This window comes from Podarcis muralis, chromosome 7, assembly GCF_964188315.1.
Source record: "Podarcis muralis chromosome 7, rPodMur119.hap1.1, whole genome shotgun sequence".
Classification (NCBI taxonomy): Eukaryota; Metazoa; Chordata; class Lepidosauria; order Squamata; family Lacertidae; genus Podarcis; species Podarcis muralis.
The window spans coordinates 87,243,574-87,268,673 of NC_135661.1; the positions used below are offsets into that span (position 1 = coordinate 87,243,574).

Sequence of the window (25,100 nt, forward strand, 5' to 3'; positions counted from 1 at the left end):
GAGCAGCAGCAACATCGGGAGGGCTGCAGGGTGAATCCCCCCCCAAAAAACCCCACACACCTGCCTTCTCCAGCCTCCTTCGAGAACTAGATTCTGCTGGGTGGGGAGAAGGAATTTATTTGGGGGGGTCATATTTGTGTGTGTGCAGCCAATACATATATTCTTTTGGGGTCACTCTGAACCCATCCGGCTAACATCGAATTTCCTGCAGCTCAAGCACACCTGTGTGTCCCAAATGCAAATTTGAGAGCAGCTCAGGGTCCAGCACTCTGTACATGCTCAGAGTCCTTGTCAGCATCCTTCCACTCCTGTTTCAAGGCCAGCTGAGCCTCTCTCTCTGCCCACAGGCCCCTGCTAGGTGGCGAGCCCCACATTATTATGGGGTAGGGGGCTGCAGGGTGCCAATGTGGGGACTAGGGGCAAGAAGACCCTGGCCCACCAGTGTGTGGGGCAGGGTCATCGTCACCACTGAAGAGGAAACCTAAAAGCCTTGAAGAGAGGCGTCCATTGTTGCCTGGCTCTGCCTATGGGCACTCTGCATATCCTCAGAGGCAAGCTGGCATGGAAAAAGAGTTCTAGACCAGAGGCTGTTTTATTAGGAATTTTAGGTGCAGAGATACCTAAGGAGCAGAAAATACTGTTTATTTTATGCAACAACAGCAGCCTGGATATTACTGGCCCAGAGATGGAAAGATGATAAAGTCCCTACCAGAAACGAATGGTTGATGAAGATGATGGACTACGCCAAAATGGCAAAAATGATCGGGAAAATCAGAAAGCAGGAAGAGAACTACTTTAAGGAGGAACAGGGAAATTTTACAATGTAATTAAGAGAACACTGTAAACTACTAAAAACTTTGACAGGATTTGAGTGACGCTTGTAATGTACTAAAAATTAAGGTAAAAATGAATTGTTTAAGAAAAGTAGAGAAAATAAGTGAAGCAGTTGAAAAAAGATTGATAATGGTAACCATGGAGGCCGGAGGGGAGTCAAAGGATTCAGGAATTCCTAAATGATGATGTTGATGTTTAAATCTAAAATTTGCAATGTAAAACTCAATAAATAAAAAGATTTGACGAAAAAGGAGTTCTAGAGCTAGCTTTCCATCCCCCTAGTGGGTAGGCAACCTAAGGCCCGGGGGCCAGATCCGGCCCAATTGCCTTCTAAATTGACCTGTGGACGGTCCGAGAATCAGCATGTTTTTACATGAGTAGAATGTGTGCTTTTATTTAAAATGCATCTCTGAGTTATTTGTGGGGCCTGCCTGGTGTTTTTACATGAGCAGAATGTGTCCTTTTACTTAAAATGCATATCTGGGTTATTTGTGGGGCATAGGAATTTCTTCACATTTTTTCCTTCAAAATATAGTCCGCCCCCCCCCCCCCAAGGTCTGAGGGACAGTGAACCGGCCTCCTGCTGAAAAAGTTTGGTGACCCCTAGAGCCCCAGATGCTTAGGAAGGTTGAGGCCACTTCAACCCGTTTTGGTATTTTTGCTTTCGTATGTTCTGAATTTAAAAAAAATGATTATAATGTTTTATCTTTTTGCAAACCACATTGAGGTTCCCCTTACAACCAAGCAGTATAAACGTTTCGTAAAATAAACCAATAAGCGGCCTTCTTCCTTCCAAGGAACTTTGTGCTTAAGAACCTAAGAAGTGTCTACAGGATCAGGCCCACATCCCTGTTCTCCCAGGGTCCAGCCCAATGTCCGTTATTGGAAACCCAAGAGGAGGGTGAGAGCAGGAAAACATTTGGCCTTCCTGAGGTCCCCTTCAGCTGGGATTCAGAAGCAGGGCTGCCCCCAAACACCCTGGCCAGTTGCCACCCCAAGCCCTCCATGAATTTGCACAATCTTCTTTCAAAGCCATCCTAGTTATTGGGACTCTTGTGGGAGGGAGTTCCACCGTGTAACTATTGGCTTCGTGAAGGACTTTCTTCCATCTTTCCCAAATCTTCCAGCCTTCAGTTCCATTGCTTGCTCAGGAGTACGGATGCTTTGAGAGAAAGAGAAGAATAACCTTTTCTCTACTTTTCCCATTCCAGGCACAATTTTATATACTTCTGCCCTGTCGCCTTACTTGCCTTATCTCCAAAAAGTCCGAAACGCTGCAACTTTTCCACCCGGGGAGTCATGCTGAAACGTTTGCCGTTTTCTGAACTTTTCCCAACTCCTGCAACATCTTTTTTTTTGGCAGAGAAGAGACCAGAAACGTACACAGGATCCCAAACACAGCAGATGAGAAATTCATTTGCCCAGTGTGGTGTAGTGGTTAAGAGCGGTGGACTCGTAATCTGGTGAACCGGGTTCGATTCCCCGCTCCTCCACATGCAGCTGCTGGGTGACCTTGGGCCAGTCACACTTCTCTGAAGTCTCTCAGCCCCACTCGTCTCACAGAGTGTTTGTTGTGGGGGAGGAAGGGAAAGGAGAATGTGAGCCGCTTTGAGACTCCTTCGGGTAGTGATAAAGCGGGATATCAAATCCAAACTCTTCTTCTCTTCTTCTTCTGCCCCTTCCGTCATGGCTTTTAAAAGCCTCTCGTGAATTTTTGTGGGAACTGTTGTGATTTATTACTCATTTCATGCTGCAGGATAAAAACAAAAAGCGGGCAGAGGTGTGTTTGTGCAACTGTGTGTTTCTGTGTCCAGCTGCTCTCCTCCTCCAAAATGCCCGGAAGCTTTTTGAAAAGCAAAAAATTACAAGCTCACCTAGAAGTTCCGTATTTTGGAAATGGAAAAAACAGCATTAATACTACAAAACGCCCAGCCAGCCCCTCCCCCCAAAGTTCCTCCTGCTGCTCCCTAGGAGACGACGATGACAAAAAACCTTCACATAAATATTGCTGTTGTTGTTGTTTAGTCGTGTCCGACTCTTCCTGACCCCCTGGACCAGAGCACGCCAGGCACTCCTGTCTTCCACTGCCTCCCGCAGTTTGGACAAACTCATGCTGGTGGCTTTGAGAACACTGTCCCACCATCTCGTCCTATGTCCTCCCCTTCTCCTTGCGCCCTCCATCTTTCCCAACATCAGGGTCTTTTCCAGGGAGTCTTCTCTTCTCATGAGGCGGCCAAAGTCTTGGAGCCTCAGCTTCAGGATCTGTCCTTCCAGTGAGCACTCAGGGCTGATTTCCTTAAGAATGGAGAGGTTTGATCTTCTTGCAGTCCATGGGACTCTCAAGAGTCTCCTCCAGCACCAGAATTCAAAAGCATCCATTCTTCGGCGATCAGCCTTCTTTATGGTCCAGCTCTCACTTCCATACATCACGACTGGGAAAACCATAGCTTTAACTATACGGACCTTTGTTGGCAAGGTGACGTCTCTGTTTTTTCTTTATGCCACATAAACATACAAGGCTCAAAATTGGGCTATTATATTACTGGCTTTATTTTGTCATTTATTATATAATACAAATATGTGGAATTCTTAGATACAAAACATTTGGAAATAAGATAGAAAATAGAAAGCGGGGGGGGGGGGGAGGGATTTTCTGTGTCCAGGCAGGTTTTTTGGGGGGCGGGGCAGGAGAACCAGAGTCCCCTTCCACCCCCAGCCCCACCCCCCCTGTATGTGACCCAGGTGCTCTCTAGGTGGGAGGGGGCGGAGGAAGGAATGGCTACTCAGTTGGGGGGGCATCAAGCGTGATGTGTGCCGCCCCCCCCCCCGGTGCAAATGGTACAGCTCCATCACAGCCTGGGGGGGGGGGTTTGCCACAGACCCCAAACGACAGAAGCGTGGCTGGATTCTTCTTAAACTGAGCCTGCAGTCCAACATCTGGTTTTCGGGGGGGGGCAGTCCAGCTCCATTGTACTCCCCCCCCCCATGTCTGGCATTCCCTGTAGCTGCAGAACCAAAACCCCCCCTCCCTCTCCTAACATTCACACTTTTTCTGCAGCACAACCACTGGGGTGTGTGTGTTTTTTTGCTGCAACCACGTTTTGAAATTGTTCAGTTCCATTACTGGAATTTGACTCTGAGGCACGGTTAAAAGCAAAATAAAAAAGTAAGACGGTTCTCTTGCTGAATTCAATATAATTTTACATCCTAGGGGCTTTTATCCTTCCCCCGTTCCAAAAATAAAAATAAAAATACAGCGGAGATCAAATTATTAAGGAGGGCAGGGGCGGAAGGAAGGAAACCCACACGCCCACCCCACCAATTTTATCCATGCCGTTGTCGATCGGGCAGATTTCTAAAACCAGCAGCTTCGAAGTGGGGTGTCCGTCGCCTCACCCCACAGATTCCCTGTAATCCGAGCGCCATTCGTAGCTGGGAATGTCATTTAAAAACACCGGAGGTTTCCACCAGGCAAAAGTGAGATAAAACCGTTTGCTTGGGCATGATCTGCTCTGAACAGTATGCCAGGTGAGATCGCCGCCCCCCCCCCCCTGCAATGCACAGAGGCCTACTAAGCAGTAAGGGTTCCCCCTCCCCACTCCAGCCACTGGAGGGCCTTAAGGGGCCTGGACTCCCACCTGAGCACCACCCAAAATGGGGTATGACTCTGCCACTCGCACGGTGTCTCTGCCCCTGCCCAGGAAGGCTTCTGCTTCAGGGCATTTGCTACTACCGGGCTGCGAGGAGAGAGGTTTCATGTGCTCAGGGAGCTGTGGAACTCCCCGCTGCAGGGATTTGAGCCCGCCAAAGAATGACTCTGTCGCTTGCAAGGTGCTGCCTGAGGAATGGATTATGTAGGGGGGGGGCGGCTCTGCAGAAGGCAGCCGGGTCGGGACAAGCCAGGGAAGAGAGTCTTTGGGCTGCTCAACCAAACGAAGGGGAGTAAAGGAAGCACAAAATGAGGCAGCGCCAGGCCAGCTGGATTCACCGTCGCCCCAAATGCCCAGGGGCAGAAACTCTGGACGTTATGGCAAGAGAAGGACCCCCCCCCCTGCACCCGCACCTCGGCCCCCTCTTTCGTTTCCTCTGGGGAGGAAGAGAGAAATAAACTGAGCCCCCCAACCAGACCAGGAGGGACACCCCACCAGAAGCAACAAAAAGCTCCCCAAACCCCCGGGCCGTTGGTGGATGCCAGCCCCAGGGGCTGATGGGAAATGGAGTCCGAGAACGTTGACAGCCCGCAGGCGGGACTCTGTGGCGGGGAGGGGGCCGGAAAGGAGAGCAGGGCGGCCCCCGGCAGTCCAAGTTGCGGAAACGTGGCGGTCACAGCTCGATCTCGAACGTTTTCTGCTGGTCGCCGGAGAAGGGGTTGGGGGTGGCGGAAGGAGCCCGGGACTCCAGCGCCGCCCACTGTGCTTCAAAGGGGTCGGTGGGGGGGTCCTGGCGGGGGGCGGGGGGCGCCGGCAGGCTCTGCTCGGGGGGCCAGGAGCCGCCGTTGGGCCTGGGCCGGGCCGGGCCCAGCAGGTTCTGCGGGAAGGGGCTGGCCTTGGCCCCCAAGTTTGTGGCGGGCGCCTGCGTGGCAGAGCAGAAGGCGTTGGCCACCATCTGTGAGGGGGTGATGCCCACCACGGGCAAGCTGGGCGCGGCGGCAGCAGCAGCGTAGGGCATCCCCGGGGGGTATTGCATGCCCATGGGGAGGAAAGCCTGCGGCATTTGAGGAGGGGGCGGCACAAACATGCCCAGGGGCGGGGGGCCCACGTCGTAGCTCAGGGGGAAGGCGGGCAGCGCCATGGGCACCTGCTGCTGCTGCTGCTGTTGTTGGGCCTTCGCGGCCTTGGCCACTTCCTGCAGCCAGCGCTCAGCTTCTGAGGGCGTCCGCTTGTGGCCCGGCTGGAACGGGGGGGTGACGGGGGCTCCGGCCGAGGGACCTGCAGGGGGCAAGAGGGAGAAGAGAAAAGCAGCTCAGTCCAGGAGGACGGGAGAGGAGGAGTCGTAGGGTTGGGGGGTACCCAGGGGTCATCCAGCCCAACCCCCTGCCAGGAAGGAATCTCCATGGCAGATGTGCGGGTTTTGACCTTTAAAGCCCTGACCACTGGCCCTGTTAGCTAGGGATGATGGGAATTGTAGTCCCAAACATCTGGAGGGCCGGAGTTTGCCTATCGCTGGGTCCGGTCAATGTTACATCCCGAAAGGAGTCAGTTTTTATGCATCCGTGCAGCAAACTATTAATATCTGCAATACTTTCTTGCAACTTGAAGCCAGAGGACAGCATCCTTCTCTTCCCCAAAGTGGGAGAAAACAAGTTTGTTCCCTCTTCTATTCGACAGCCCTTAAGATATTTGAAGATGGCTCTCATATCTTCTCTTTCCCAGGCTAAACATACCCAGCTCCTTCAACCGTTCCTCATCAGGCTTCGTTTCCAGGCCCTTGATCATCTTGGTTGCCCTCCTCTGCACATGTTCCAGCTTCTCAATATCCTTAAATTGTGGTGCCCAGAAATGGACACAGTATTCCAGGTATGGTCTGAACCAAGGCAGAAGAGAGCGGGACTATGACTTCCCTTGATCAGTACACTCGACTTCTGCGGATGCAGCCTGGAATAGCATTCGCCTTTTGTGCAGCTGCATCTTACGGTTGGCTTCTGGTCTTTATTAAAACCCCTAAGATCCTTTCTCCCTGCACTGCTAGTCAAGCCAGGTTTTGCACCTCCCACTGTGGCTTTGCACCTCCCATTGTTCTGCCCGGACGCTGAGGTCCGGCGCCAAGGGCCTTCCTGTGGTTCCCTCCCTGCAAGAAGTGAGGTTACAGGGAACCAGACAGAGGGCCTTCTTAGTGGTGGCACCCGCCCTGTGGAACGCCCTCCCACCAGATGTCAAAGAGACAAACAACTACCAGACTTTTAGAAGACATCTGAAGGCAGCCCTGTTTAGGGAAGCTTTTAATGTTTGATGTATTACGGTACAGTGGTACCTCGGGATGCGAACGGGATCTGTTCCAGAGCCCCGTTCGCATCCCGAAAGGAACACAGGACACGACGGCGTGTTTCGCTGCTACCGCGCATGCGCGTGACGTCATTTTGAGCGTCTGCGCATGCAGCAAAACCCGGAAGTAACGCGCTCCATTACTTCCGGGTTGCCGTGGAGCGCAACTCGAACGCGTACAACCCGAAGCGCATTCAACTCGAGGTATGACTGTATTTTAATATTTTGTTGGAAGCCACCCAGAGTGGCTGGGGAAGCCCAGCCAGATGGGCGGGGTATAAATAATAATGATGATGATGATGATGATAATAATAATAATAATAATAATAATAATAATAATAATAATAAATAAATAAATAAATAAATAAATAATATTACAAACTTGTTTTCTCCCACTTTGGGGAAGAGAAGGATGCTATCCTCTGGCTTCAAGTTGCAAGAAAGTACTGCAGATATTAATAACAAAATTATTATTATCTGTGGGGCAGAGGCCTTTCTGGGGAGGGGCGGTGGCAACATACCTGTGCTGCCCCCTTCCATGGGCATTGCGGCTGCCGTGGGTCCAGGGGTGCCGTTAAGTGGGGTGCCATTGGGGGCCTCCCCGGCCGGCTGGGTGAGCGAGGAGTCGATCTGGCTGCAGAGGGCAGTGATGCTGTCGGAGTCGCCGTTGGGAGTTGAGTCGAGCTCAATGACTGGCGGGAGAGAGGAGGGATTTCAGAAGGGCCTGCCCCCCCAAAGCAGTTTGCGCCCCACATTTCCCAACTAGCATCCCCATCAAGAGGCCCCCCCAATCAATACACACAAACCCTGGACCTCAGTCTCCCCACAAGCCTTACCTAGATGTTTGATGCATGTTTTAAGTCTTAACTTTTTGTATGTTTTTAATTACGGCTGTCAGGAAAAAAATTCAAATTGAGAATTGTATTGCTTTTTCTAAACCGTGCTGAGGTTGTTTTTCTACCATTAAGCGGTACATATCTTTTATGAAAGAAAAAAGGGAAATTCATACCCGCTTTTTATTTTGCTTACAGGTAAAAAACAACAACACCAGGATAGAAAAAGCTAAAAACATAGATCACCATTAAAAAGTAATAAAAAACTAATTAAAACAATATAAATTTTAAATATCTGTTAAAAATGCAGATTATGAGAGCGATAAAAACATCTCAGCACCCTTTCCTTAAAAAAACAGGCAGTTCCCTGTCAGAATAAAAAGGACCTTTACCTGCCAGCAGAAAGATAGCAAGAATAAATGAGAGATGCTAAGTATTTTTTTGGCTGTTGCATTAATTAATGGAGATGTATTGTCAAAAGAATTGGTCTTATGTGTGACACAGGCCGCTCAAATAGTCATTGCAGCTCTATGGAAAACGCTGGACGTTTAGGGCCACTTGCTCTAGAACAGAGAAAATTATGCATTCTTTGAGATTTCGACAGGGACTAGAAACCTCCAGGTCCTTTTTATATTACTTGCATTTCCCTTATTATACACATAGAAAGGAAGCACCATTTCCAAGCCAATCCTTCTCAAAAGCCTGGCAAATTGGGAACTAGACTGAATGACCCCATAGCACCGATATTCATCGGAAGACATTTATTCTTGCTTTTGTCTTTCATGAACTGGACTATTATTTTAACCCCTGAGCATCTGTACTCAGTTCACGTGCCTGTTTTATAGTTTGGGTTTTCCCCCATCTTTTAATTTTCTCTCTCTTTTTAAAACAAAAATAAAATTATGTTTATCTGTCGTGAATCTTGCAAGAAATACACCCCGAATCGCAAAGGGGTACGGCTAAGTTTCACCTGTCCTTATAACGGTTCCCTCTTGCTTTATATACGGCGTGAAATGAAACGGAAAAGATTTCCAAAAACGAAGCAAAAAAACCTAAACGGCCTTGGTCCAGTATACCTGAAGGAGCGTCTCCACCCCCGTCATTCTGCCCGAACACTGAGATCCAGCGCCGAGGGCCTTCTGGCGGTTCCCTCGCTGCAAGAAGCTAAGTTACAGGGAACCAGGCAGAGGGCCTTCTCGGTGGTGGCACCTGCCCTGTGGAATGCCCTCCCACCAGATGTCAAATAGAACAACAACTACCAAACTTTTAGAAGACATCTGAAGGCAGCCCTGTTCAGGGAAGCTTTTAATGTTTAATAGGTTATTGTATTTTAATATTCTGTTGGAAGCCGCCCAGAGTGGCTGGGGAAAAACCAGCCAGATGGGCAGGGTATAAATTATTATTATTATTATTATTATTATTATTATTATTATTAACGACAAGTGTTTTGTACCTGTCCCTGCCATGGTTTATCCCACCAGGGTAATCCGAAGGTAGACTGCCATGGCATGTGGAAGCTCCATTGAGGAAGCACATTTGAAAACCTCCATGGAATGACAGCCATGCACCGAAAGGGTCTCTCAAGGTGCGCCCCCCCCATGCTTCACCTCCCTCTGCCCCCCCCCCCGTTCCTCACCTGCGTCCCCCCTGCGCTGCAATGTGGAGGGCAGCTCGTTTAGCCTCAAGGAGAGTTGCCTCTTGAATGGAGAATTCTTCTGGCTGAGGGTGGGGAAGCCCCGGAAGGAGCCCTGGCGCACCAGCTGCTCCAGGGGCGCATGGCGGCGTGGGATGGCGTGGGCGCCCCCCACCTCGGCCTTCTCCTCCGGCGACGTGGCCCCCTGCGGAGGGGAGGCGCTGCCCGGCTGGGCGGGAGCTGGGGAGGGGGGCGCAGGCACCGTCGCCGCTTCGGCTGAAGGGGGAGAAAGCAAAGATTTAGAGGAGTCCCTGAACCCAGGACCTCGCGCTTCTCTTGCAAAGGAGTCTTGGCCCGGCTTTCCCTGGTTGCACCTCCTTCCCCTGCCCCCCTGAAGTGCCCACATTTTGGGGTCTTGGGGAGGGGGGTTGCCTTTATACGATTTATGTATGGAAAGGAGAAAGCAGACAGTTTTTTATTCTCCTCTTTGTAGGGGTGCAAATATCCAGAGTGTGGGGGTCAGGTGGGATTGCTATGAGGAATTATGAAACATGGAGCAAGCCATTGTGTCCACGATGAACAGATTGCGTTGACTAGGATTAATTCATTGACAATAATTTCTGATCAAATTCCACCTCTGCCATTTGCTTTCTCTACGCCTGACAGGCACGTACAGTGGTACCTCAGGTTACATACGCTTCAGGTTACAGACCCTGCTAACCCAGAAAAATAGTGCTTCAGGTTAAGAACTTTGCTTCAGGATAAGAACAGAAATTGCGCTCCGGCGACGCAGCGGCAGCAGGAGGCCCCATTAGCTCAAGTGGTGCTTCAGGTTAAGAACAGTTTCAGGTTAAGTACGGACCTCCGGAACGAATTAAGTACTTAACCCGAGGTACCACTGTATAAGCATTCTAAAAACACAGGCCAGTTGCCTCGCCAGGCACCCTGGGTTATAAAGATAGAAGGTAGCTTTGATGTAGTTTGTTAATCTTTAGGTACGTAGATCTTAAGGGCCAGGAAGACAGTTCACAAGGAGATGGTAAATACTGCCATCGTTCCTCTCCTGTTTACTGCTGTTTATGACTTCCGGGGTTTCCTAAAAGGATCCTCCTTGATTCCTATTTTATTTACTTTGAAACCACAGAGCCTAGGACTTGCCGATCGGAAGGTCGGCGGTTCTAATCCCTGTGATGGGGTGAGCTCCCGTTGCTCGTTCCCTGCTCCTGCCCACCTAGCAGTTCGAAAGCACGTCAAAGTGCAAGTAGATAAATAGGTACCACTCTGGCTGGAAGGTAAACGGCATTTCCGTGCGCTGCTCTGGTTCACCAGAAGCGGCTTAGTCATGCTGGCCACATGACCCGGAAGCTGTACGCCGGCTCCCTCGGCCAGTAAAGCGAGATGAGCGCCGCAACCCCAGAGTCGGCCACGACTGGACCTAATGGTCAGGGGTCCCTTTACCTTTACCTTTATTATGCATGCTCAAATTAGCTCTTTGTAGTTTTAACTTTAACTTTGTCCCCACGTGGGATTTTTTGAAATGCTCAGGGGAAATCTGATTGGTTCTTACGAACACTGTGTAAAAAGTTCTTTTGTGAATAAAACGACCTGGGCCAAGGGGTGGAGAGGAATTATTATTATACGCACTCCTCCCAGAGTCTTGCTGGTCAAGTCTCATGTATATTTTATTACCGTATTTTTTGCTCTATAAGACTCACTTTTCCCCTCCTGAAAAGTAAGGGGAGATGTGCGTGCGTCTTATGGAGCGAATGCAGGCTGCGCAGCTATCCCAGAAGCCAGAGCAGCAAGAGGGATTGCTGCTTTCACTGCGCAGCGATCCCTCTTGCTGTTCTGGCTTCTGAGATTCAGAATATTTTTTTTCTTGTTTTCCTCCTCGAAAAACTAGGTGCGTCTTGTGGTCTGGTGCGTCTTATAGAGCAAAAAATACGGTAATCAGGGTCCAATCCTTCCTTGCTTTGGGAACGCTATATCTCCTAAGACTGGAACTTGTGCTATGAACCTGAAGGCTGGACAGATAAAAGAGAAGGCTTTTTCACCCAGAGTTAAACTGCGGAACTCCCTCCCACAAGAAGCAGGAATGGCTTTGAAAGAGGATTGGACAAAGTCACGGAGGAGGAGAGGCCTATGGAGGGCTCTGCTCTGCTTCTACAGCTGGAGGCAGGAAATGCTTCTGAGTGCTGGAAACCAAAGGAGGGGAGAGGGCTCTTGGGTTCGAATCCTGCCTGCAAGGTTTCTCATAATGGGCATCTGGTTGGCCACTGCGGGAGCAGGAGGCTGGATTCGATGGGACATGGGCCTGATCCAGCAAGCCAGGCTCTTCCGATGCTCTTATGGAACCTCCAGCTGCAGTGACAGTCTATCTCGGTTCCTCGGTTCTTTGGGGTATTTGGCCAGTGTGAGAAGATGATGCTGGAGCAGATGGGCCTGATCCTGGTCGTCTGCTCTTAGCACGCAAAGGCCGGGGTTTTTACCTTTTTTCCTGTCCTGCGGGGGCCTCGCTCCCGAGGGTCGGCTGGCAGAGGCAGGGGGTCCCGGCAGGCGGAAGGAGCCCTCGCGGGCGAAGCTGGTGCGGGTGGCGTCGAAGGAGGCCGTGACGCCACACTCCTTCTCCCGTTTCTGCTTGCGCTCCAGGCAAGCGGCAAAGGCACATCCCACGGCGTGGCTCAGGCGCTCTCCCTGCGAGGGGGAGAGGCGGACGAGGCTGTCAGAGCACCCCAGAGGGAAGGCCAGGGGGGCAGGGGTGGCCCTCGCACTGGCTGAGGAGGAAGACGGGCCCCTGTGCCCTGCGCACCACACCAAATGCTGGTCGGTGGATAACCTGCAGAACTCCCTGCCACAAGGTGCAGCAACAGCCGCTCACTTAGACGGCTTTGAGAAAGGGCTAGGCAGATTTATGGGACGTTTGCTGAAGACTTGTCCCCCTCCTTACAACAACCCTGTGAGGTAGGTTGGGATGAGAGAGATGGCGACTCTCTGCGTCAAAGGCTTTAAACCTGATCCTTTTCACCCAATGACAAAAGGGGTCTCACAGGGGAAAGGGGACCCCACAGCATCCGCACAGCTCTAGGGTTGCCCTTGGAGGGCCAGCAGGTACTTTGGGGGTGCCAAGGGGCAGTGAAGTGGTTCCTGAGGCTTCGGCTGTTGCAGGAGGACACCCAGAACAGCATCCATGGTTCTGGCGGTGCCGGTCGGGAGGGGAGAGTGGCAGCGATGGTGCAGTGGTTAGAGTGCCAGACTGGGATCTGTGTTCGAATCCCCGCACCCAACCATGAAGCTCAGGGAGTGACACTGGGGGCCGGTCCCTGCCTCTTGGGCTGACCTACCTCAAGGGGTTGTTGTGGGGATTAAATGAGGAAGGGAGAGAACCATATTCATTATTATTATTATTATCATTATTATTGTTGTTGCTGCTGCAGGGAGCTGCATTAGAACCCTTGGGATTCCTTCCAAATCTCCAATTCTATGATTCCGTGATTATTATTGTTGCTATCATTTATTAAGTTTATATTCCGCCCTTCACCCAAGGACCACAACCTAAAAATGCAGTGAGAACACAAAATGCATAATAAAGTGAGGACGAAGGCAAACCACACTGTGAGCCCCGTGAAGGAAAAGTTAGGGTACCAATGCAAAAAATTCAGAAACCGTTAAGAGCATAGCAGTCAATTTACAGATTTGAAAATAAGGGACCAGCAGCCAAAATAAGGGATTTTCCAAGCACAGGTATGTTCAACTTCTGAGCCCCTCCCAGCCAAAGGCAGAAAGCCCAGCCAGCAGCCCAACGAAGCCTCAATCGGTGGTTCCCACAGCGCAGCAACCCGGCAAAGGGGATGCAGCAAGGAAAACCACCGTCACCTCTCCGCTGGGAAGCGCTGAGCAAAGGCGAGTCCCCAGGCAACGCAGCCGATTTGATCGGCACATGGCATGCAAGCTCTACCCCTCAGTCATTCTTAGACTCCTTATTGGGTGAGCAACGCAGCCAAGCAACACAGTTGGAGCCTCCCACCTCCCTGGCTAGCAGGAAGGGAGGGAGAGGAGCTGCTTCCTTTGAAACCCGGGAAATTTAAGGGACATCATCAATAAGGGACAGCAGCGGGACACAGCGCTGGGATAAGGGACTTTCCCGCCAAATAAGGGACGGTTGACAGCTATGGTTAAGAGCTCCATATGCACGGGTCTGCAAAGTCCGTGTGCCCCCCTGGCACCACCCACCGAGTCCTTCAGCGCTAGGAAGCAGTGGCAAATCCAGCGCCGCGTAGTTCCGTCCCGGCAGATGTAGGAGAAGGCCTTGTCGAAGTTGCGGTCTGGGGCGCAGAAGGAGACCTTCTCAATCGTCTGGTCCACGATCAGATCCTGGCGGGAGGGGAAAGGGAAAGGGCAGGCGTGACACTGCGGAAGGGAGAGCTTGCATCGTGCGAGCGGAAGCTGCCCTCTGCGCACGCCCAGAGGCTGCTGTTCCCCGAGGCCAAAGCTCCTCCGTGTCGCCGCTTTGACGCTGGAGCGCAAGGAGCCCTCTGGCCAATGGAAAGCAGCTTCCGGGGCTCCGCCGTGGCTCTCCCAGGAAGCCACAAAGAGCATCACTCGAACCCAGAACCGTCCGTATCCAGAGCAGGCACTCTGCTGCTGAGCCGCAACAATTTCGTACCTTGGTTTTGTCGTCCACAACTCTCAAGCCATCCGCCGAAACCCAAAGCACGGACTTCACCGATTTGCGGCCGCTCTGTTGGAGGGGGGCAAAGAGAGGGAGGGCAGGAATGTTAACAGAATTTCACTTTGCCAGTCTTGCTACAGCCCCATGGGCTCTCTGGTTTTCTTTCAGGGTGAAGGGAGGACAGAATGAATTTCTTTGCTTCTGCGCTCCTGGGTTTCGGAGATGGCACTGGTTGTTGCAACCAGGCCGCTGCGCCCAAGCGGGGGTCACAGTCTCCCCCCCACCCACAAGGTTGTTCTGGACCGACAATTCCCAGCAGCCTCAGCCAGCGTGGCAGAAGGCCTGGGCCAAAGGGAGGAGAGGTTGGCAACATCTGGAGGGCACCAGATGTCGGGGAAAGGGCGATGCACATCAACATGTCTGTCCTTCTGATCCCAGGGTGGCAAACAGCTCCTTCCCCCCAGCGAGCACACATTCAAGGGCAAAACTAGTCTGTGCCCCATAGAATGTGTGAAAAGGCCCTTTGGGTATACACTGGTACCTTGGTTCTCAAATGCCTTGGTTCTCAAACTCCGGAAACACAGAAGTAAATGTTCCGGTTTTCAAACGTTTTGCAGAAGCCGAACATCCGATGCGGCTGCCAGCTATTGTTTCCAGGGCACCTGCACCAATCAGTACCTGCGCCCCGGTTTTTGGACATTTCAAAAGTCAAATGGACTTCCAGAACTGATTAAAGTTTGGGGCTTTTGTTTTTGCTATTTATTTCGTGTTTCTGTTTTTGAAGCTTTTTCGATCAATTTGTTTTTGTGACTGTTCAGCTACTGACTGGTTGATTGTGTGACTGTGGAAATCAGTGCAGGTAAGAACAAAATGAATTTTAATTTTTATCATCTACAATACTGTCTTATAGTACAGTACATTGATTATTGCTTTCATTTTATGAATCAATGGTCTCGTTAGAATGTTAAATTGCTGTTTTAGGGGTTGTTTTTAAAAGTCTGGAACGGATTAATCCGTTTTTCATTACTTTCTATGGGAAAGCGCACCTTGGTTTTGGAACGCTTTGGTTTTGGAACGGACTTCCGGAATGGATTAAGTTTGCGAACCAGGGTACCACTGTACATTTATGGGAGGAATCAGAGAGGGGGAGAGAAAGGGTTTGAAACAAAATGGAGGCAATAAAACACAAAGCATTGGGTTTAAAAAGAAGTCGGTTGGTTTGACTCTGCTTAGAAGGCATCTCCCAATTTAAAAATTGCTCCACTTTTAAAAATTAAAATACAGCAAAATGCTTGTTAATGGGACGCGGGTGGTACTGTGGTCTAAATCACTGAGCCTAGGGCTCGCCGATCAGAAGGTCGGCGGTTCAAATCCCCGTGACGGGGTGAGCTCCCGTTGCTCGGTCCCTGCTCCTGCCAACCTAGCAGTTTGAAAGCACGTCAAAGTGCAAGTAGATAAATAGGTACCGCTCCGGCGGGAAGGTAAACGGCATTTCCGTGCACTGCTCTGGTTCGCCAGAAGCGGCTTAGCCATGCTGGCCACACGACCCGGAAAAACTGTCTGCGGACAAACGCCAGCTCCCTCGGCCAGTAAAGTGAGATGAGCGCCACAACCCCAGAGTTGTCCGCGACTGGACTGTCAGGCGTCCTTTACCTTTACCTTTTTAAAATGCTTGTTGCTTTGTTATTACTTTTTAAAAGCTGCAGGGGGCAGCAGAAGCCTTGCACCACCATCACTTTCAGGCTGCCTCCATAACCCCCAACCTCTCTCTCCCTTCTTCAAGAATACTATGCATACTATGGTCCTTCTCATCCTCATCTAATCCCCACAACCACGCAAGGAAGGTTAGTCTGAGAGGCAGGGACTGGGCTCCCAAGGTGAGCTTCCGAGTGTAGAATTCAAACCCTGGTCTCCCGGGTCCTTGTCCAACACTAACCACTATGCGTCGCTGCCTCTACATTTTGGAAGATTTAACTAATGCAAATGGTTAAAGCTCATCTGCTCAACTGACTCTGGTTTCGTTAGCTCTGTATTAATCTTTTTGATGAATGATTTTTGAGGTTTTCTGAAGGACTAAGACTGTATTGAATTTCAAAAATCATTTCAATGAATCAGTTGCTGCATTTATATGTTATTGTGTTTGATAGCACCATGCTTGCAACGTTGGCTGTTTTTTCAATGCTTTTGTGATCATCGGGAGCCACGCTGAGCGCAACGTTTGTTGCTGGAAAGGTAGGATAGAAATATAAAATCAAAGCAAAATTCAACCTTCTAATTAATGAAGGCATAGAAGTCTCCCCATCCCTGCCCAACTCTCCGTCCAGAATGACAAGGAGGGCAAATCTGCTTTCTAGCTAAAGGTAAAGGTAAAGGGATCCCTGACCATTAGGTCCAGTCATGGCCGACTCTGGGGTTGCGGCGCTCATCTCGCTTTACTGGCCAAGGGAGCCGGCGTACAGCTTCCGGGTCATGTGGCCAGCATGACGAAGCCGCTTCTGGCGAACCAGAGCAGCGCACGGAAACGCCGTTTACCTTCCCGCCAGAGCGGTACCTATTTATCTACTTGCACTTTGACGTGCTTTCGAACTGCTAGGTTGGCAGGAGCAGGGACCGAGCAACGGGAGCTCACCCTGTCGCGGGGATTCGAGCCACCGACCTTCTGATCAGCAAGTCCTAGGCTCTGTGGTTTAACCCACAGCGCCACCTGCATCCCGCTTTCTAGTTAGAAGCCTTCAAATCGCAAAAATTAAAAACACGCACCAAGCTATTATTTAAAGATTCTCCCTATCTCCCTGGTTTTTTTTTATTTCCCTTTTGACCATCTGCTTCGTGACGCTGAGTCATTTGGCAAACCCGTTAGGCAACATCCCAGATCTGCTGGGACCCTTTCGCCGCAAATGGTCCTGCTTCCCAGGTCAGCGACCCACCCCCCACGAAGCACACATGAGCCATTCCCCACATTGTACAGGGTTGGACTAGAGGACCTTTGGAGGTCCCAACTCCACGATTCCGCATCCCAGGGCAGAGAGGCCCTACCAGAGCAGCCAGTGCCCTGCTCCACACACAGGTTGCCCCCTGGCCTCTTCTCTGCCCCCTCCGCATGCGTTTCCTGGAGAGAAACCATACCCTGCCCCACACCCCCTACGAGACCCCCCAGCAACTCACCGCTTTCAGCTTCTTCACGGCTTCTTCGCAAACGTGCATTCCCCGAGACTCCGCAACTTCGGCATGACCCAGGTACTATGGGGAGCAAGGGCCGGGGTCAAGGTATAAAGCCCTTTAAACTTGGGACCAGTTCGCCCGCAAAATCGCCTCCCCCCCACATGCGACCCCCTCGGTTCGGCAGAGCTGGCCCTGTTGCAGGGGCAACGTGAAACCTGCTCCATGTTTCTAAGAAATCCATCTTTTCGTCTGGTGGAACCTATACTTTGGAACTCCCTGCCACTTGATAGCAAGCTGCCTCGAGCGGCTGGGGCAACCCAGTCAGATGAGTGGGGTGCTAATAATAATAATAATAATAATAATAATAATAATAATAATAATAATAATAGCAGCAGTGGTGCCTTTACTGAACTCCTTTCAACACCTGCTTAAACCCGTTTTTGTTTAGACAACCTGCAGAGGTTGATGAGAGCTTCGAATTCGAAACCTGCGGGACCAGATTCTCAGAAGACTGGAGTAAATTTACGCACTATTTGAAAAGTAATTGTGATGAACAGATTACGCTAGTAGGTTTGCAAGAGGTTCTGTAAGGTGAATTATTTGAAATATTGCAAAAAAGAGAATGAGGAGAATTATTAGTTAAAGATAATTAAAGGTAATATGAAATTAAGAAATGCATAGGAAGTGATAAGAATGGAAAATCATCAGAGATGTTGACAGAAGTCCAAAAAGTATTGTATAAGATGAGAGGTTTTGTTGTATGAATGATAATTAATGATAATTAATATATTAAAAACTAATTAAAACGTATATATATATTTAAAAAGAGAGCTTCAACCTGCTTTTAGTCTAAGGGTATTTAAAACTTTTCAAAAGTCTTAAATTGTTATTCATCCTTCTTACTGATAATTCTATCACTTTATCCTTTTCTTTTCGCAAACCGCTCCATTTTTTTCAAAACAATCAAGCAGCGCAAAAATTTATGAAATAAATAACGAAGCGAGCCTTCTGCTTCCTGCTGCAAACAGCCCCCATTCTAATCAAAAGACGGACGTGAGCATCACCCCCCACCCCAAATAATATCCATGATGGATGATTGGATAACGGAGCTCCCACCTGCTTTGAAAACCAAGCCCTGGCAATTCACAGTGGAGGAACGGGCACTCTGCACATGCTCAGAGGCACACTTCTTTATATTCCCCTCCCCAAGCACACACACATGTTCCTAGAGCAGAGTCCAGACAGCTGGACTCACCTCCCTGCCTATCATTCAGGGTCGCCACTGATATTCCCATTTCACAGATAGGAATAATAATAATTTATTATTTATACCCCGCCCATCTGGCTGAGTTTCCCCAGCCACTCTGAGCGGCTTCCAATCAAGTGTTAAAAACAATACAGCATTAAATATTAAAAACTTCCCTCAACAGGGCTGCCTTCAGATGTCTTTTAAAAAGAAGATAGCTACTTATTTCCTTCACATCTGAAGGGAGGGCGTTCCACAGGACGGGCGCCACTACCAAGAAGGCCCTCTGTCTGGTTCCCTGTAACCTCACTTCTCGCAATGAGGGAACCACCAGAAGGCCCTTGGCGCTGGATCTCAGTGTCCGGGCTGAACAATGGGGGTGGAGACGCTCCTTCAGGTATACTGGACCAAGGCTGTTTAGGACTTTCAAGGTCAGCACCAACACTTTGAATCGTGCTTGGAAACGTCCTGGGGGCCAATGCAGATCTCTCAGGACCGGTGTTATGTGGTCCCGGCGGCCACTCCCAGTCACCAGTCTAGCTGCGGCTAACAGATTGAGGTTGAATCTTGACAAGACTGAAGTACTGTTTTGGGGGGACAGGGGGCAGGCGGGTGTGGAGGACTCCCTGGTCCTGAATGGGGCAACTGTGCCCCTGAAGGACCAGGTGCGCAGCCTGGGAGTCATTCTGGACTCACAGCTGTCCATGGAGGCGCAGGTCAATTCTGTGTCCAGGGCGGCTGTCTACCAGCTCCATCTGGTACGCAGGCTGAGACCCTACCTGCCTGCGGACTGTCTTACCAGAGTGGTGAATGCTCTGGTTATCTCCTGCTGAGGAAAGGAGATCTGAGGGATCTGGACCCGGCAAAGCGATGAAAGATCCCCTAGGGACCTTAAACCATTCCAGGACCAGTAAAGCTTGGCCACAGAAGTTCACGCACGGGTTTCTTCAATTCTGGACTGCCACAGCGCCCTCTCTGTGGGGCTTCCCTTGCGCCTGATCTGGAAGCTGCAGGCAGAATGCTGCAGCACGATTGCTGACGGGAGCAAGTCCCTGTCACCAACGTCAAAGCATTGCTACCCAGAGATCCACGCTGGTTCCTGATTTGCCACAGGGCCAAATTCAAAGGGTAACTATTAGTACTTGATCCTGAGTGTGGCAGCGCAGCCCTGTGGAACTCCCTGCCTCTTGATATACCATACAATTTGCAGTGCTTGGCAAAAACAAAACCTGGAGTACCAGGAGGAATGGAAGGAATTTAAAGACTATTTAACCAAATATGCTAAGATAATCCATACAGAAATATTTGCGAGCACCAGACTGGCCTAGGATTTAAATATGTGATGTTATAGAATAGTATGTCTAAAGTGAAAAGTAAAGAAAGAAAGATGTTAATTGCCGAAGTAAATTTTATGGGGAAATAGTTTTGGAAAACTGTTGCAATGATATATATTGAAACTCAGCTTGGGGGAGTCGAGGAAATTATCCAACAATGTAAACAAAAGTGGAATTATTACATATAAGATTTTTGTTTGTTTATAAATATGGAAAATCAATTTTAAAAAAATGGGGGGCCACCAAAAAACCATTTCCGTTTGGGAAAAGCCTTCTTGAGACTTGTGCGAGTTTTAATCCGTTTTCCATCCATTGCCCAATTTTACCTTCCGAATATTTCAAGGAGTTACCGTATTTTTTGCTCTATAAGACTCACTTTTTCACCTCCTAAAAAGTAAGGGGAAATGTGTGTGCGTCTTATGGAGTGAATGCTGGCTGCGCAGCTATCCCAGAAGCCAGAACAGCAAGAGGGATCGCTGCTTTCACTGCGCAGCGATCCCTCTTGCTGTTCTGGCTTCTGAGATTCAGAATATTCTTTTTCTCGTTTTCCTCCTCCAAAAACTAGGTGCGTCTTGTGGTCTGGTGCGTCTTATAGAGCGAAAAATACGGTATCTCATCCATTCATTTGCTCCATTTATATCCTGCCTTCTCCTCTAAGAGCAAAATATACGGTATTTGTACAGATCGCGTTTCATTCTTCCTGTAAACGGCTTTGGAGCTGTCGCGCCTTTAAAACAAGTGGCGTATAGATCGCACGAAATAAGGTAAAATAAAGGCACACACCCCCTCCTTCTGCTCCCTCCAACTCTCCCGCCCCCCCCCCCAGCGCCCCTCGCCAGACTCACCCGCACTGGGAAACTACAGCGCCCCTTCCTGACGGCTTCCTCATCCGCCTGCCACTGGTGGGGGCGACTGGCCTCCGGGACGTAGGCTGGCTTCTTGCGCCTCAGGCTCTGCCGCAGCTTGTTCATCGCTGACCCCCCCGGGCCTGCAAAGGGGGCAGGGACAGAAAAGGCCAGGGTCAGCATCCCTGAGGACCCCAAAAGAGGGAGGGAGGGAGGCAGGACTCACAGCAGGTAGGGCTGTCAGGACGACCCCAGGATGCAGCTCACCAAAATCTCAGGAGACCCGGCAGCCTCTGGGAGAGCAAGGGTTAATAACCGGGGGGGCGTCCCATCCCCCCCCCACCTCACTAGGAGTGAAACACAGCAAGGTGTTTATGTAACATCATATCTTATCCAATAACGTCTCCTGGAAGAAACTTCCAATCCTTCTCATTGTACTTTTTTATATTGTCTTCATTTTATCGCACAGTTTGTTTCGTAGCTTTTTCTGTATATTCCTCTAAGATATTTATTCCATTTGTTTGTCGTACCCAAGTATCATTCGATTCTGCAAGGATAATATCACTATAAATAACTGGCTTTTTAACCGATATTATTTTATTATCGTTAATTCTTTTATGTTCCTTTTTTATTTTCTTTATCTCTTTCTTTTTTTCATTTTCGCGTTTAACTTTGCTGTAACCATTTGTAAGATGGTATTTTAAATTAATAAAGAAGATATTTTTTTTAAAAAGAAACACAGCGAGGGGGGGCGCGTTTTGCCTCCCCCTCCCTTTTGGCAAGGATTTACTGGGAGGCGAATCTCCAGCAAATTTCACATCCCCAACATCAAAGGAGCATCAGGGAGCCGGGGTTTTTATAACCATCTCTGAGGAGGCACACAAACACCCTTGATCTTGCCTTGGCTGATTTAACTGGGACGCCTCAATCGCAGGCAGAGGAAAGAAAAAGAAAACGCACACACAAACACACAGAGCCCTTGCAGCGCAGAGAGGAGCTGCTAGGGGGAGACCTAGGCCCCTGGAAGACCCAGAGATGCACAGACAGAGGCCACGTTAGAAACTCAGGTATACAGTGGTGCCTCACAAGACGAAAAGAATCCGTTCCGCGAGTCTCTTCGTCTTGCGGTTTTTTCGTCTTGCGAAGCAAGCCCATTAACGGCTTAGCGGCTTAGCGCTATTAGCGGCTTAGCTGATAAGCGGATCAGCTGATAAGCGGCTTAGCGGCTTTGGAAAAGGGGGGGGGAGGGAAAAAACCCTGCAGGAACTCGCAAGACATTTTCGTCTTGCAAAGCAAGCCCATAGGAAATTCGTTTTGCGAAGCACCTCCAAAATGGAAAACCCTTTTGTCTAGCGGGTTTTCCGTCTTGCGAGGCATTCGTCTTGCGGGGCACCACTGTATAAGCCAGGTGGTTTCTTAAATCAGGGTTTCCAGTCGCCAAAACGGAATGGCTGGTTGCCATTTGGCTCGAAAGCTGAAGTTTCCAATACGACATTTTGGGTTCCTGAAATTCGTTCTGAAGGCACAGACAAAGTATCACGGACAGAATTCGACAGGACGTGTCGCTGGTGTGAGAAAACGGCCCAGATCGTAGAATTTTGCACCAGGCAGGCACCTCCAGATAGTGGAAATGTCAGGTGACAGACATCCTGGCACCCGGGCATCCTCACTTGGAGGCAGCAAGTGGCTGGTAAAGGTAAAGGTAAAGGGACCCCTGACCATTAGGTCCAGTCGTGACCGACTCTGGGGTTGCGGCGCTCATCTCGCTTTACTGGCCGAGGGAGCTGGCGTACAGCTTCCGGGTCATGTGGCCAGCAGGACTAAGCCGCTTCTGGGGAACCAGAGCAGCGCACGGAAACGGCGTTTACCTTCCCGATAGAGCGGTACCTATTTATCTACTTGCACTTTGATGTGCTTTTGAACTGCTAGGTTGGCAGGAGCAGGGACCAAGCAACGGGAGCTCACCCTGTCGTGGGGATTCGAACCGCCGACCTTCTGATCGGCAAGTCCTAGGCTCTGTGGTTTAACCCACAGCGCCACCCGCATCCCAAGTGGCTGGTAGCCAGGCGCAAAATGTGCCCGACAAATTTCAGACACGGGTGGATAGGCACTTCCCACGTGCTCAGGAGCAGTCTCGCAAGGCAAAGTCCTAGCACTGAACTCCTGAGGTGCTTAAATAAGCCCCCTGACACAGTTGAGCATTAAACCTGCAAATGGTACAACATAGCAGGACCCCCACCCCACCTGCTCCTTTGCAGGGGGAGGGGGAAATGGTGGCCCCTTTTCCTCCTGGAGGGGCCTCTGCAGGCAGCACATTTCTGCCTGCAGCAAAGCTGCTAAGCGCACAGGAGCCCCACCAAAGAGGAGACGTGGCCGTCTTTGCAGCGAAAGGGGCTGGGTGCCACCAGCTGCTCCCCCCTGACCCGGCCCAAGGCCGGGAGGTCAAAGCTACTTAGCCATCGCCTGGGGAGGGGTCAGCTCCTGCCCCACATTCTCCACAAAGGGCTCCCAGCCGCAGCCTGCATCCCCTGGGGTGGATCGAGGGTAGGATTTCTTGGGGGGGGGGGTAGAGAGGCCATGAAGCCGAAAAGAGCCATCACTCAGGATAATAGCTGTCAACTTTTCCCTTTTCTTGCGAGGAATCCTATTCGGAATAAGGGAATTTCCCTTTAAGAAAAGGGAAACATTGACAGCTATGCTCAGGAGTTGAGCAAGAGGCCTTGGACAGAAGGACGGCTGGATCAGGCCCAAGGAGGCTCCTCTGGCCCAGCAACCTCTTCTCCTAGGGGCCTCAAAGGGAAACCCATACGCAGGATCCGTGCATAAGAGTTCTCTCCCCTCCTGCGGTTTCCAGCAACTGGGATTCAGAAGCATCGTTCCATGAATTTGTCTAGTCCTACCGTATTTTTCGCTCCATAAGACGCACTTTTTTCTTCCTAAAAAGTAAGGGGAGGTTGTCTATGTGTCTTATGGAGCGAATGTGTGGTCCCTGGAGCCGAATTGCCCAGGGGCAAAAAGCAGATCATGCTCTTTTTTTCCCTTTTTTTTTTTGCAAGAGGGAAGTGGGTGTTGAAACAAAGCTGCTGATCGTTTGCCGATTGGGGAGAGAGATAAGGGACGCTAGAGATAAAGGAGGCTGCCTGGGAGGGGGGAGGTAAAGACAGCAAACTTGCAAAGGAGGAAAACAGGAATACTAAAGCAACGAGGAGAGAAATTAGAAGAAAAGGAGGAGCAAAAAACTGCCCCAGCTAAGGAAAAGACACTAAGAGGGAAGGGAGTGTTGAAAGGAAACAGCTGATCAGTAGGATCGGAAGAGAGATAAGGGACACTAATGGAGGCTGCCTGGGATGGATCCTCAGGATTGTTACATTGGGTCACCCCAAATTCACCATCAGATCACATAGCATGTCCATGGCTACAGCCTGCACCAAAAAAATCATGTACCCACTGTTGCCTGGGGCCGCAATGGCGCAAAAGCGTGGTTACAAAGCACGGATCCACATGGATCCTCAGGATTTTTGCATTGGGCCACCCCAAATTCATCATCAGATCACATGTCTGTGGCCACAGCATGAACCACAAAAATCATACATCCACTGTTTCGTTCAGAATATTTTTTTTTCTTGTTTTCCTCCTCTAAAAACTAGGTGCGTCTTATGGTAAGGTGCGTCTTATGGAGCAAAAAATGGAGTATTTGAAAGCGACCCATGTTAGTGGCCATCTCTGCCTCCTGTGGCAAGGAGTTCCACCGTTTGCACTGCATGAAGAAGGAGAGCTAGGGAGAGTAACTTTTCTCTTTCCCCTTTCTTTCTCTCACTTACTTTTTTTCTCTGAGCGCTGCAACATTCCCTGGCCACCCGCCCCAAATCCAGTGGGGTTGGGTTGGAGCTCCCGTTTAGAATGACAGAATCCTAGAGCTGGAAAGGGCGCCATGGGTCATCTAGTCCAACCCGCTGCAATGAAGGAAAATGCACCCACATGGGGATCAAACCCATGACCTGTGCGTCATCACTGTGCCCTCAACAACTCCGCTAACTGCCAAGGCTCCTTCCCAAGTCATTGAATTGTGGTCAGGAGCTGTCGTCTCCCCCTCTAGCAGGAATCCCTGCAATTCACAGAACTGCAGAGTTGGAAGGGACCTCGGCGGGTCATCCAGCCCAACCCCAACAACAGAGGGAAACCGCGATCCTCATTCTTATTCTTGAGCTGCAGAGGAAGTTTGCAGAGACCCCTTTGCCTGCTGCAACAGCCTCTCTGCAGCTTGCAGATACTTCCCCTCCCCACGGCGGCTGCCACCCCACGGCTCCTCTCATCTCACAGATGGCCCCGGCCAGCTGTTAAAGGCACCCCCCCCCCTCCAAAACAGCCAGACGAGGACAACAGAAGAGGGCAAGCAGGAGTGGGGGGGGAGATGGAGTGTTCCCTTTTGTGTGACGCGTGTGCCCCACACAATGGCCACAAAGCCAATCTCCCCCCCCCAACCCCCACCAGAAGGCCGGCTGCGGAGAGACACAAAAGGGGTACAGACACTGGGCTGGTACAGCCCCCCTCCCCATAACTCTG

At 50.3% G+C, this 25,100-nt stretch overlaps 1 protein-coding gene across 1 annotated transcript in view; it reads right to left on the minus strand.

Annotated features, from left to right (window-relative positions):
* Positions 1–3,360: 3,360 nt before the first annotated feature.
* Positions 3,361–25,100, minus strand: part of NUMBL (NUMB like endocytic adaptor protein) — a 33,795-nt gene continuing 12,055 nt past the window's right edge. The window contains exons 2-9 of the mRNA XM_077932357.1: positions 20,538–20,680; positions 17,116–17,190; positions 13,945–14,019; positions 13,512–13,652; positions 11,771–11,975; positions 9,285–9,557; positions 7,337–7,507; positions 3,361–5,762 (exon numbers count right to left, since the gene is read on the minus strand). Coding sequence (XP_077788483.1) covers positions 5,158–5,762; positions 7,337–7,507; positions 9,285–9,557; positions 11,771–11,975; positions 13,512–13,652; positions 13,945–14,019; positions 17,116–17,190; positions 20,538–20,663 — 1,671 coding nt within the window. The 5' untranslated portion in view covers positions 20,664–20,680 and the 3' untranslated portion in view covers positions 3,361–5,157. The remainder of the gene's footprint in view (positions 5,763–7,336; positions 7,508–9,284; positions 9,558–11,770; positions 11,976–13,511; positions 13,653–13,944; positions 14,020–17,115; positions 17,191–20,537; positions 20,681–25,100) is intronic.